At 47.5% G+C, this 13,868-nt stretch overlaps 1 protein-coding gene across 1 annotated transcript in view; it reads right to left on the bottom strand.

Moving 5' to 3' along the window:
- Positions 1-13,868, bottom strand: part of LOC119271319 (ankyrin-1-like) — a 56,146-nt gene that overhangs the window by 19,368 nt on the left and 22,910 nt on the right. Inside the window, exons 4-10 of the mRNA XM_037553192.1 lie at positions 12,533-12,541; positions 8,548-8,571; positions 2,525-2,567; positions 2,228-2,359; positions 1,953-2,092; positions 1,434-1,524; positions 299-333 (exon numbers count right to left, since the gene is read on the bottom strand). Coding sequence (XP_037409089.1) covers positions 299-333; positions 1,434-1,524; positions 1,953-2,092; positions 2,228-2,359; positions 2,525-2,567; positions 8,548-8,571; positions 12,533-12,541 — 474 coding nt within the window. The remainder of the gene's footprint in view (positions 1-298; positions 334-1,433; positions 1,525-1,952; positions 2,093-2,227; positions 2,360-2,524; positions 2,568-8,547; positions 8,572-12,532; positions 12,542-13,868) is intronic.

Below are 13,868 nucleotides of genomic sequence, written 5' to 3'. Positions count from 1 at the left end.
AACAAATATTACTTCTACTGGTGAAAGACGTACCCAAATAAACAAATACACTGCTGCCGTAATATAAGAACAACACTCTCATAAAAATATAGATTATAAATGCATATCACTCCAATTCAAATCATGTTTTTGATTTTAATTTTTCTGCCCAACAAATTATTCCTGTTCTATAGCATAGCAGAAGACATCACACATTGCAATTTCAACGTGGTCATAGATATTGTCCTCCTACCAAATCCACGATCATATGCGTTCAAATAACTCACTCATGCCCATTCTCCTAAATTTAAATTGTTACCTCACTGTAACTCTTGCAAAGGACCACAATGGTCGCTTAAAAATCATCAATGACTACAACATGACATTTCATTCTATTTGCGTTCTCTTTTTAATCATAAACCATGCAGAAGCAGTGACACACCATCATCTTTTGATGATCTCCTATGCCAGTAGTATCTCATCGTCTATTTATGGTTCTGTAGCAACGCACGGGCATTGTGCTAGTATAGACAAAAATACTAGCTAAAGACATGAATTCTTTTTAGTTGGTCCGTTGAGTGATGATGGCATGGATATAAGTGGCTTAAAAGAGTGAAAACAGAATGCCAACGGGATGAAGAACATCAATAAGCTAAGAAAATTCAATTTATTCTAGTGTAACCTAGAATAGTACATAATGAGATATCAATATCTAATCGACTGTTAAATTAAGCACCGATATGACCTTCCAAAAAGGGGAAAATGTTGATAATTGGGTACTTATTGGATACATTAACCTTTTTAGAATAACAAGAATAGGCATGTTAGGAATGATCAACAGAAAATGTTACACCTGTTGATATAACCATTCAGAATTGGGCTGCATCCCAGTGGTGGGTGTGCGGTGACTGACCCGCCCACCAGAGTTCGATCCCCGTGAGGCAAATTAATATCTCAGGAGGAGCCCTCATAGGTCTTTTATTAATTATAAAGACTCCCAGAAGGCCGGAATGAAGAACTTCAATACACACAAGTGTGATTCCCATAAGCATAGTCAATGACACTAAGTAACCTAAACCGATCGCTAAACAAGTCCCTACATTATGATAAGAGCTGAATACAGTACCACTGGAAGCTTTAACAGAATATAGTGAAATTCTGCATACAAGAGCAAATATCTAGAAAAAATATATAACATACATCATCGGGAATATTAGGATCTACTCCAGCCTTCAATAAGAGCTTAATGTAGTTGGTATAACCTCCTAGCATCGTAGCGAGCACTAAAGGAGTCGCAATGGAACCCTTGCAATCAACATCGGCACCAGCCTGTGAAATGGATTATGCAATAGAATGTTCATGGTCATATCTCCATGTACATCAACATATAAGCATGCAGAGATGGTAGAGTAAGCAAAATCACAGCATAGCATGGAAAGTAGTCCAGAGAATACTCACCTTAATGAGTAGCTTCATGCACTTCAATGAACGGTAAACAAGAGCACTCATAAGGAGACTGTTAGCACCGTTGATAATGATGTTAGGCTGAAAGCATGGTATTGTCTTATTAAGATAATAAACAAAGGTGGCATGATAAATTCAATAGTTACTTTTGAGATGAACAAATATATGATAATTTAAAAGCATGTCATCTTATAATCAACTGGCGTGTCTGGTGGTTCAGGGGATCAGATAGTAAGTGGATCATTCAATTGTAATCCTGACCTATCATGCTTGATTAGTTTGAGGGTTCGAATGGATTTTCCCATTAAAACAATCACACTTAAATCTCCATTGAGTGACCCTAAAAATGATTTTGTACCACAATATCCAAGTATGCATCAACCAAAGCAACCAAACCATACCCAGGTTAAGACATTTTGTCCACGTCATATAACTAGTTCACGAACAAAAAATTATCTGTCCAAATTAGCTGCAATAAAGAGAAATAAGAAATAGTGGAGGCCATAAACATTTCCGTGGTGGTCCAACAAAATCTTCACTGTCTTATCCTGCTCATTTAAAGCAGCCATGTAGAGTGGTGTTCCATGGCCACGGTCTATGTCAACAGGCAGTCCTTTTGACAGGAGGAACTCTGTCACATTGCAGCATCCTGTGGTGAATGGAATGATTCTGTAAGTCGTGTGGGCACAAGCGTTGAACAAATGAGTGCAGTAGAGTAAATAATTACAAGTACAATGACCAGGTTGCAGAAACTAAGTGTGAGGGTGTGTCACAGGGGGAGTACCTATACACATAGCATGGTGGAGAACTGTCTGTCCTTTGTTATCTCCTTTCACGAGATCACCACCATGATCAAGAAAATACTTGACAGTAGAAACATGACCAGACTGAGCAAACAACAAAAATGGAGTCGCACCTGTACCAAAAAGCACACGTCAGCGCAACCGTAGATATCATACTGGCAAACATTGACGTGGTAGCCACCAATTTTTTAAATGGAGAAAGGGATAGAGAAAGACCTTCAGCTACATCTCCACCCCCAGGAGCATTTACATCTCCTCCAAGATCCTCCAGGAAGCACCTGCAAACCTCCAAATGGCCTTCACATGCCGCGAGATGCAACACATTACATCCGTTCGTGTTGATAGAAAAAATGGCCGACAGGTCGCCATTTCTTTTGGTAAGTTTCTGATGTGCAATGGGGACCCGATCTTTCGATGAGAGGAAGATAACTATGATTTTGGGTGGGACTTGACCCTCACGATCCGGCTACCAACCGTACAGAGAAAACCGTACATGACTGATAACCACGGCAATCGCTGAACCAACTCCACGGCGTTATCGACCGAGCCAACAGCGCGATCGACCTATCCACGAAGGATTTTTCCTGCAAGCAAATCGAAGAACATGCAAGAAAATAATAGCCAAACAATCTCAAAATTGCGAATATGCTAGATGGGATTAATCTCACAAGATGGGGTTCCGATAGGATGTCTTGACGGTCGCACCAGGCGCTACGAGCGAAGACAAATAAAAGTAGCAATATAGCTAAACTTCTCTAAACAAAACCCAAGTTAAACCCTAGCTGTAATTAACTATTTATTAGACGCAGAGACGTGCCCGAGACGCACAGGGGCGGCAGAGTCCAGACGGACGCTCTTGACGTGATGGGCCAGGTCGGCTCCTTGATGGCGTTGTCATATGCAGCAGAAGGCCCACTCTTTTTATTGTTATAATTTTGCATTGGACGTGGTAGCAACAATAGTAGCTGACCCCACCAAATACGCATGCATGCACATGTGTATTTTGCATTGGACGTGGCAGCGTGGTTGGACTTGTGGCTTGTGATAGCTTGCATGGTGATGGGCACATGTATGTACACATGTGGATTTGGCATGAATGATTCAAGCTTGGTGTTCTTAGACCGGCCACGTTTGTCCTCAACTATCTTCATCTTTATACACACTGGCGATGTCTTTTTGGTAGCTTCTTGTGTACAAGCGATGTCCACATCATCCTCTTTTCCTTGAAAACAAAGTCGTCCCCGACTTTCGTTTAGCTGGAACCTATCATGCAGAAAAGCAAGAATGTGTGTAGTACATATATTCCTGGGCAAATGCATGAATTCATGGAGCGTAGGAATAATTGCAGCACATGAAGGTACATTATTAGATATTCTCTTAGAAACTAAAGCATGTTGTGGAGACTGCAAACTGCCATGTAACTCATCATTCGTGTCATGCAGAGAAAAGTATACAGTACTACGTTCACTAATGGGTGCAGGCAAGACACTAGAGAAAGAACAAAAATTATCAGGCGAACAATTGATTTGCTTCCACGCAATATCTATAGATAAATTAAGTGAACTCATAGATACTACTAGAACACAAGGCATCAACAAATCAGAAGTTGAGACACTTAATGGAATTTTTTCAGAATTGGTAGCAAGCATACTATGCATAGTACGATCCATCGATTTAGATTGGTCACAATTTATTATCTCATCGGGGCTCATAGGAAGCAAGTTAATGGTTTTTCCTTCAAACACGAGAGTATACGAATTTTTTCTACCATGATGGATAACACTATTATCATATTGCCAAGGTCGACCTAACAATAAAGAACAAGCTTGCATATATACGACATCACAGTTAACGTAATCATGATATGAACCAAGTGTAAAATGAACTCGCACACGACGTGTCACCTTCAACTTACCACATTCGTTGAACCATTGGATGTAATATGGATGGGGATGTCTCGTAGTGGTGAGGGAAAGCTTCTCTACCATCTCCATACTCGCCAAATTATTGCAGCTTCCACCATCAATGATCACACGAACCGAATGTCCTCTGACAACAAACTTAGTTTGAAAAAGATTATGACGTCGAGGCATCTCAACATGCCCCACCTGGGCACTAAGTACTCGCATGGTTACAAGGCTTGGGTACTGATCGGCCATCTCAGCATTAATATGTATCTCCTCTGTGTCATGCTCCTTAGTGTCACCTGCATTATTAGTGGCAAGCATAGCATGTGTATCTTCATCCAAATCACTAGCAGAGGAGTACTCACCGTCTTCCCGCACAATGAATGTTCGTTTATTTGGGTAGTCCTTCATCAAGTGCCCGCCACCGTTGCATATATGACATTTCATGTCCCTTGTGCGTCCAGACGAAGTGGTGGGTGCTAGAGAAATTGCTTTCGAAGCCTCGGATGATTGTGGAGCTGATTTTGAACTTGATGGGTGTGCACCATTGTGCAAGATAGGTGGTGTTGACTCAGTAGTGGACGGAATAGTAGGAGAGGGTGTCCATGATGAGCGGCGACCTGCAGAAAAGTTACTTCGTCCCTTGTTGTGTCGTCCCTGTACTTCCCTTTCAGCTTTACAAGCAAAATGAAACAAACGAGTAATAGAATTGTACTCCTTATAGTCCAATATATCCTGAATATCACGATTCAAACCACCTAAAAATCTAGCCATCATAGCATCTTCGGTTTCAACTAAGCCACATCGCACTAAGCCAGTTTGCAATTCTTGATAATAATCCTCTACAGAATTGCTACCTTGTTTTAAACATTGCAATTAATTTATTTTATCACGAGCATAATATGAAGGAACATAGCATTGTTGCATAGCTCGTTTTAAACCATCCCAGGTAGTAGGTATATTATTCGCATTAATACGACAATATTCACTCCACCACATGGAAGCAAAGTTTGTAAATTCACTAGTGGCTGCCCTAACCCTTTGGTTCTGAGGAATATCATGACATGCAAATTTTTGTTTAACAGAAAGTTCCCAGTGAAGATAAACATCTGGATTATATTTACCATTGAAAGCAGGCATAGTAAATTTGATTTTGGCAGTAGAGTGTTCATAATCTCTAACATCATACCTGGGTTGACCTCGTGCCATACCGTGATGGTTGAAACGTAGTTGTCGATGAGCACAGTCATTGTGGTGGTTGACCATTTGGTCGTCTTCGGTGTCACCAGAATAATCCTCGTAGTTGTCCCCATGTTGCCCGACGCGGGGAGGAATTTGTTGGTGCTGGTTTATGGTGGCGGCATCAGTGGCAGTAGCTGGGTGTTGTGGATGACCCATGGGCACACACCGAGCTCGCGAAATAGCGGCAACACCCGCGGAGTTGCGAGGATCAACGTTGGTGTTGACGTGGGGTGCAGCCTGCAACTCATCCAGACGTGACAAGATGTCCTGTAGATGTGTGTTGGCAACACCCTGTGCATCCTCGATGGCCTTGAGCCTCTCTTCGGCCGCAATTTGAGCACCCTCAAGTTGTGCGAGACGCTCGCTGGTGACTTTCACATCCGCGGTGAGACCCTCAAGTGTGGGTTGATCCTGTGCCATTGTTAGCGAAAGAGAAAAACACAGTGTATAAACCCTATCAACTAGTAGGTCGTGGTGGAAAACAATAATCGCTCACACTCAAGCTTAGTATCAAATTCTTACTTGTTCTTACCAATGCAACAGGTGGTGACCGGCGCGTTGGTGTTGGCTTCAAACGGCCGATGAAGATTGGTTGGAGCGATAACCAGGAATCAGTAGAGCCGCGACCTGTACTTATTGGTAGGGAAAAAATGTAGCTTGGAAAAGGCTTCTCAACTCACAATATTGGTGGCACAATTTAGCAAAAAGCAATGCAAGTTGAATAATTGCTCAAACTCCTAACTAGTGCTGACAGTCGACTAGCAAAAGAGAAAAACAATCTAAGCCCAGATACTGAATCAAATGTGTGAGAAAATTGTTGAGTAGGAGAAGACACACAAATATATAATAAAACTCGAAACAGATGATGTATGTGCAGTGTCCAAAGTGCAGCAGCAAAAATAATAGATGCTAGTCCAGAACGGAACAAAACAGCCCAGAATAGATGCTAGCCGGCCTGATTTGCTTTTTTTTCTATGTCTTTTTTCTTTTTTTTTTTCACTTTTTTTCTTTTTCTTTTGCTTTTTTTTCTTTCACCGGGCCGGTTACCAACAAGTATACGCATGGACGGAGATAGGACTAACAAGAAACTTGTGTGCTCTTCGAAATGCAAAAAGCAAACTGCACAACACAACTCACGGTGACGGGTGATGGAACGTGTGCTAAAAGAGGTGATGGGTAATGCAACGTGTGCTAGTAGTGGTGGAAGTAATCATATACTGATGGATGACCGGATAGGATCGGGATGCTCCTGTCTAGCGGACAGAAGCTGGGACGTGGGATGCAGGTGCAGCTCGTGCAGGCGCGTGTGCGAAACAGAATACACCCGAAAAGCGGCGAACGACGGGGCAGGCGGATGGATTGGCGTGGCGCGCAACCGAACAAAGGAAGATTCGTCTTTCGTTTACCTGTTCAGATCACGGATGAATTTTGGCGAAAAATATCGTGGACAAAAGCAAAGTTCGATCTAGTAGAATATTTTCTCGCGGACTAATCTAGACCAGCACTAGTATTAGATGAATGCAATCAAAAATTCAACAAAGCAAATACTAGATGCAAATTGCTAAAGGCTAAAAAAGATAGGTGCAACGGATGAACTAATCTAATTTTTTGGGCTTTTTTTTGGTTGTAGCACTAAAAAACAATCTAACCAAATAAAATTGTAAATCTCTCACCGATAAATCTGAAAATTGATACCACTTGATATGCACTGGGGACCCGATCTTTCGATGAGAGGAAGATAACTACGATTTTGGGTGGGACTTGACCCTCACGATCCGGCTACCAATCGTAAAGGGAGAACCGTACACGACTGATAACCACGGCAATCGCTGAACCAACTTCACGGCGTTATCGACCGAGCCAACAGCACGATCGACCTATCCACGAAGGATTTTTCCTGCAAGCAAATCGAAGAACATGCAAGAAAATAATAGCCAAGCAATCTCAAAATTACGAATATGCTAGATGGGATTAATCTCACAAGATGGGGTTCCGATAGGATGTCTTGACGGTCGCACTAGCCGCTACGAGCGAAGACAAATAAAAATAGCAATATAGCTAAACTTCTCTAAACAAAACCCGAGTCTAAACCCTAGCTGTAATTAACTATTTATTAGAGGCAGAGACGTGCCCGAGACGCACTGGGGCGGCAGAGTCCAGACGGACGCTCTTGATGTGATGGGCCAGGTCGGCTCCTTGATAGCGTTGTCATATGCAGCAGAAGGCCCACTCTTTTTATTGTTATAATTTTGCATTGGACGTGGTAGCAACAATAGTAGCTGACCCCACCAAATACGCATGCATGCACATGTGTATTTTGCATTGGACGTGGCAGCGTGGTTGGACTTGTGGCTTGTGATAGCTTGCATGGTGATGGGCACATGTATGTACACATGTGGATTTGGCATGAATGATTCAAGCTTGGTGTTCTTAGACCGGTCACGTTTGTCCTCGACTATCTTCATCTTTGTACACACTGGCGATGTCTTTTTGGTAGCTTCTTCTGTACAAGCGATGTCCACATTAGTTTCTTTACAATACCTTTCACAGAAGTAGACACGATTAGATTATATAAGTGAATAGACAAATTAACAAGTTATAAAACCAAAAGAAAAGAAGCAAATATGTTGAATGCACCAAAGCCTCTGGAAAGGAACGCAACCAAATCCGATGCTGAATACTGAGTTGCTCTCCAGTGTGTGCGTCTAGGACTCATGACGGTCTCTCCTCTCCCTTCTCTCTCTTCGCCCCCTTGCTCCCCGTCTCCCTCCTCCCCTGCCCTCGCCACTCCCCATGGCTCCCCCACCCTTCCCTCCCCCCGTCTCCCCTCCCGATGCCCGCGGGGCGGGTCGACTCTCCTTGCTCCGGGCGCGCGTCGGCTCTGGCGCTGGCCCCCTCTGCGTCGACGTTCTTCCCCGGCTCGCGTTTCTAGGCGTTGGGTGACATGGAGGAGTCGGCCTCTGATTCGGAGGAGTGCGCTCCGTCGGTGGTGGTGCCGGTGGTGTCGCCCGTGCCTGCGTCGAGCCGCTCCCGAAAATTTGCTCCAGGTGGCCGGGGCCGGCCGGTGTCGGTGCCCTCTGGTTCGTCGGGGTGGATGCGCGTTGGTCGGCACCGACACATGGTGGGTCGGGGCCTGGCTCTTTCCCCGGATCGTAGTCTCCTCGGTCCTCCTCCCCCTCCTTCCTCCGGGGTGTTGGATCCGGACAATGTGGTGTCACCGGTCGTTGGTCCTGATCGTCCTCCTCCTCCTCTCCGGCCGGGGCCGGGGCCGGTGGCGGCGGTCGTGCCGGCGTGCGCGGGGGCGGATGGTGGCCAAACCCTAGATCAGGTTTGCCCTGTGGTCGAGGTGGGCCTTGGTGGGCACTTGGGCCTGGTGGCTCCTGGATCGATTCGGGTTGGGCCGCCCGGGCCCCCGGCTTTGTCGTCTCTCGATTCTTTCCCTCTCCTCCCGTCTGTGGGCCCGGGGCAATTGGTGGTGGCCACTACTTCGCGCCCGTCCCCTCCCTTGGCCTGCTGTCCCGTTCCGGCCCAATCGGCCCACTCTGCCCTGGCCTGTTGTGGCTATATATGGGTGTGCCACGGTGCCTTCCCCCCTTCCTAGGGTTTCCGGCTTCCGCCGCTGATATTCGCAGGGCGCATCGTACTATCAGCCATTTCTCCAGATCCACTTCTTCCCCACCTCCTCTCCTCCTCTCCTTCGAAGAAGCGATCGCCATGGACAAGTCTAGGGGCTCCTCCTCCGAGGCCCTTTCGGGTAGCAAGCGGGCCCGTGAAGTTTCGCCGGGCAGTGGTGTCGATCTGGCCTATGAGGCAGAGCTGCGGTCGAAGCTCGAATCTGAGGGGATTGCGCGCGAGTTGTCGCACGAGCAGGAGGATTGGGAGGCGGGGCCGGAGCGTTCCGTGGCCAGATCTGGGATGACACTCCCTGGATCTAGTGGTGTGTCGGGGTCGGGGCCGGATCCGTGGGAGGCCACTGCTGCTTCGGTTGGTGGTGGCTCCTCCTTGTCGGCGTCGTGCCCCGCTCCAGCAAGGGGTCCGATCCCTCTGCCTCGGTCACCTCCTCGCTCGTTTGCGGCTGGCACTGCTTCTCGCTCGGGGCCGCGCTTTGGGCCCGGCTCTTCCTCCTCGCTGGTCGGGGATCGTCGTCCTCCTCCTTCTGCTCCGGGTGCCTCTTCTGCAGTCCGTGGTGATGGCATCCTGCCGCCGCCTCCCCCTCCCCGCCAGCATCCTGTTGCCTCGGGCCCTTCTCCGACCCTGACTTGCTTTGCCTTCCACCGCCTGAAGCACTTCCAATCTAGATGCACTAACCCACCCTTCTACCTCATCTGTCGCTCCGATGGTCATCTTACTATGGACTGTCGTAATCGTACCAAGAGCCCCTCCTTCATACAGTTTGGGTTGGGTTTGACTGGATGCTCGTTCTTCGCTTTAGATGCTGATGTTCCTGTGGTGATGGCTGCGCCGTCACTCTCTAATGCGGCCATCATCACGGTGTGTAGTCAGAAGATCTCTTCGCAGAGCCTCCTGGATGGTTTGAAAATCTGGGATGACGACGGTTGGGACTGGCAGGTGCGCCAGCCTTCAGAGTATGAATTCGTAGTGGTCTTCCCCTCCAAGGATTGTCTAAGGATGATCTACTCGTGCACCAGTTTTACTCTTCCCCTAAACCAGCTTGTGGTGTCTGTCAAAGCGGCTACTTGTGGTGCGAAGGTGGTGGGCCCTCTTAGCAAGACTTGGGTGCTAGTTGATGACGTGTCAGTTGGGCTATGCTTTGCGGAGTTTATGATGGCTTTTGGTAATCTCCTTGGCAAGCCTGTGGAAGTTGATTCAGAATCTCTGGGCAAGGTTGGCCCAGTTCGTCTCAATGTGTGGTGCATCGATCCTGTCTGTGTTCATGGTTCCGTGGATGTTTTCCCATCTCCTGAGGGTGTGCGACTTCGTGTTCGGGTTGAGGGTGCTGAACCCCATGCTCCACCTCCGCCTCCTCCGTCCAAGCCTTCTGACCAAGATGACATGCATGGGAATGGTTCGGCCGGGGGGCAAAACCCAAGTGGAGGCACGGATCCGTGTTTTACTCAGTCTGAATGGGATAAGCTGGAGCCTGATGAACGTGAGTTGCTCAAGGACAATGCCCCAGCTCCTAATCCTCAGAAGGAGGGCCTGGCTCCCCGTGTTGCTGATGTTGGTAAGGGGACCCCCTTCTCTGGTGTGTGCTCCAATGTGCCTACTCGCCCACAGTCTCCTTCCTTCTCTGGGATCGAGGATCTTCCCGCTTCCCCCTGCGTTCCATCGAGCTCTCAACTAAGAAGAAGAAGAAGTCGTCGGTCCGGAAATTTTCTGCTAAGAGTCGGGCTTCTTCTACCTCCAAGCTTTCGGCGGCGGGGCTGGCTCGTTGTCTGGACAAGGATCTGGGCTCTGCCTCGGGGTCTGGCCCCGGTCCAGCATCGCCGGTCCGGTGCTCCCCGGTGCTGCGTTCTTCGGCGTCCGCGGCGCGGAAGGGACGGCGTGTGCACGACTCTGGCGTTTTGGTGGCGGTGCGGGCGGAGCGGCGCACCGCGGCCAGGGATCTTCCTCCTGCAGATTCGTCTGTCCAACCATCTCCCCTGCCCCTCCTGTTTGCCTTGTTTTACCTGCATTATCAGATGATCATTTGCTGCATATCATGTCTTATATTGGGTGGCTGCTAATCCAGGGATGGGCTCTCCTTCTCACCTTCTTTCTGTCACTAGAGCCAATGAGGCAGCCCAGGCTGCTATTGCTAGGGCCTTGGAGGCCGTGAGTGTTGCTGGCCCTGCTGGGGTTCATGGCCAGTCCGGGGTGGTTGATGCGACAAATGGTTGTGGCCAGTCGTCTGATCCCCTGCCCTTGTTAAGACCGCTCGCTCCAAGCGCTCTAAGCCTTGTGTGGCCCCATGCAGATCGAGTCTTTGTATTAAAAACCTTTCCTTCAAATGAGAGCTCTCTTCTGGAATATTCGTGACTTGGTCTGTGGTGAACATATTGACATTTTAGGGTTGGTCGAAATGTTTAAGGAATCCTTTTCCCCTTCTGAACTTTCTGTGCTGGCTGGGATGGATAGGTTTGACTGGCACTTTCTCCCTACTATGGGTCATTCTGGGGGCATCTTGATTGGGTCCAAGAGGGACGTGTTTGACTTCATTGCTTTTGATCATGGCATTTTTTGGGCTAGCTGTGTGGTTCATCATCGTCAGTTGAACACTTTGTGGGAATTTATGGTGGTTTATGGCCCCGCGGATCACTCGCTTGCACCTCTTTTTTTGGATGAACTTTCGATTAAGATTGAAGCCAGCAATATTCCTCTTTTAATTGGGGGTGATTTCAATTTGTTACGCTCTCCGGCCGACAAGAACAATCCTAATTTCTCTTGGCCTCTCACCAATGCTTTTAATGATTTCATTAGTAATTGCGCACTTCATGAGCTCCCTAGGGTGGGGGGCACGGTTCACTTGGTCTAACCATCAATCCTCTCCTGTCCGGTCAGTGCTGGATAGGGTGTTTGTATCTGATTGGTGGGACTTGCTGTTTCCCCACACGCTGCTTAGGGCCAGGCCTGTGGTTGGCTCTGATCATGTTCCCCTGGTCCTGGATGCGGGTATCCTTTCCCTCGTTTCTCCCTCCTGTTTCCAGTTTGATGTTTCTTGTCTTGTTGTGGAGGGTTTCTGTGAGATGATGGTTTCAAAGATATCTAATCTTCTTTCTTCTCCTCATCGCTCCTTTGGCCCCATGGATGATTGGCACAAACTATATTATGAGCTTCGTAAATTCTTAAGGGGGTGGTCTCAGAATAGGGCGGCTGAGCTTCATAGAGACAAAGACTCCCTTGAATCTCAACTCCGGGATCTGGACCACTCTGCTGACACGTCTGGTCTCCTCCGCCTCTCAGTGGGCTACTCGTTACTCCCTGGAAGACGCTTTGATGTTGTTACACCAACAGTCGGAAATTTATTGGCACCAACAAGGTGCCCTTAATTGGACCTTGAAGGGGGATTCTATGATGGCGTATTTCTTTGCAATCGCTAATGGCATACGCCGCAGATGCTTCATTGATACTCTGTCGATTGACGGCGTCAGAATCTCGGACCAATCCCTCATTATGAATCATATTGTGGGCTTCTACTCCAATCTCCTCGGCTCTAAGCCGGACCCCGGGCTTGACCTCTGTTCTGGTTTCTAGGATGAGGGCTCTAGGATTTCTCTAGACAAAAATTTGGGCCTGATTGTCCCTTTATCTGACGAGGAGATTTGGCAGGTGATTAGCTCGGCTAACCCGAACGCTGCCTCTGGGCCTGATGGTTTTGCTATCCCCTTCTTTAAAAAATTCTGGCAGCAGTTGCGGGTTCTCATTTGTAAAATTATCCAAGGGTTCTGGTTGGGTACGGTGGATATTTCTTGCCTTAACTACACTGTCATTACCCTTATACCTAAAGTCAAGGGTGCGGACTTGATCTCGCAATTTAGGCCGATTGCCCTTATTAATAACTTCGCCAAGTTTCCGGCCAAAGGGCTAGCCACACGCCTCTCCCCCTTTGCCCACCGTACCATCAGCCCTTTTCAATCGGCTTTCATTAAGGGTCGTTTCATTCTGGACGGGGTACTTTGCCTGCATGAAATCGTTCATGACCTTAAGATTCGTAATTCAAAAGCGGTGATTCTTAAACTAGACTTTGAGAAGGCCTATGATTCGGTGAGTTGGCCTTTTTTACACAGAGTTTTATTGGCTAAAGGGTTTGAGGGGTCCCTTGTCCATAGAATTATGCAGTTGGTCTCGGGAGGCCACACTGCCATCAATGTTAACGGTCAGGTTAGCAAGTTCTTTGCCAATGGTAGGGGCCTGCGGCAAAGCGACCCTGCCTTGCCTATTTTGTTCAACTTCGTTGCGGATGCCTTATCTCGCTTGCTCTCTAGAGCGGCTACTTGCGGGCACATTACTCCGGTTAGCTCTAATCTCATTCCCCATGGTCTGACCCACCTCCAATACACGGACGACACTATTATTATGGTTGAGCTGAATGATGCCTGCCTTGCTCACCTCAAGTTTATTTTATTATGCTTCGAGGCGATGTCGGGGCTTAAGATTAACTTTGCCAAAAGTGAAGTGGTTGTTACGGGTGTGGATGAGTCGGAAGCTGTGCGAGTGGCACACCTTCTCAACTGTAAGTTGGGCTCCTTCTCGTTCAAATACTTGGGCCTGCCAATTTCCTCGGACGTGCTTCATGCCAAAGATTTTGCCCCGGTGGTCACAAAGGTGGGCAACAGGGTCCTTCCCTGGCGGGGTAGATATAACACGAATGCGGGTAAAGTGGCTCTAATTAATGCTTTTCTTTCCTCCCTCCCCATGTTCCTGATGGGCTTCTATCTCTTGTCGGCTGGGATTCATGCTGGTTTTGATAAACACCGTGGGGCGTTTTACTGGAATGCGGCGGACAATCGCCGCAAATACCGCTTTGTTAAAT

The sequence above is a fragment of the Triticum dicoccoides genome, chromosome 3A (genome assembly GCF_002162155.2).
Source record: "Triticum dicoccoides isolate Atlit2015 ecotype Zavitan chromosome 3A, WEW_v2.0, whole genome shotgun sequence".
NCBI lineage: Eukaryota > Viridiplantae > Streptophyta > Magnoliopsida > Poales > Poaceae > Triticum > Triticum dicoccoides.
This window is presented reverse-complemented; position numbering and strand designations above follow the sequence as displayed.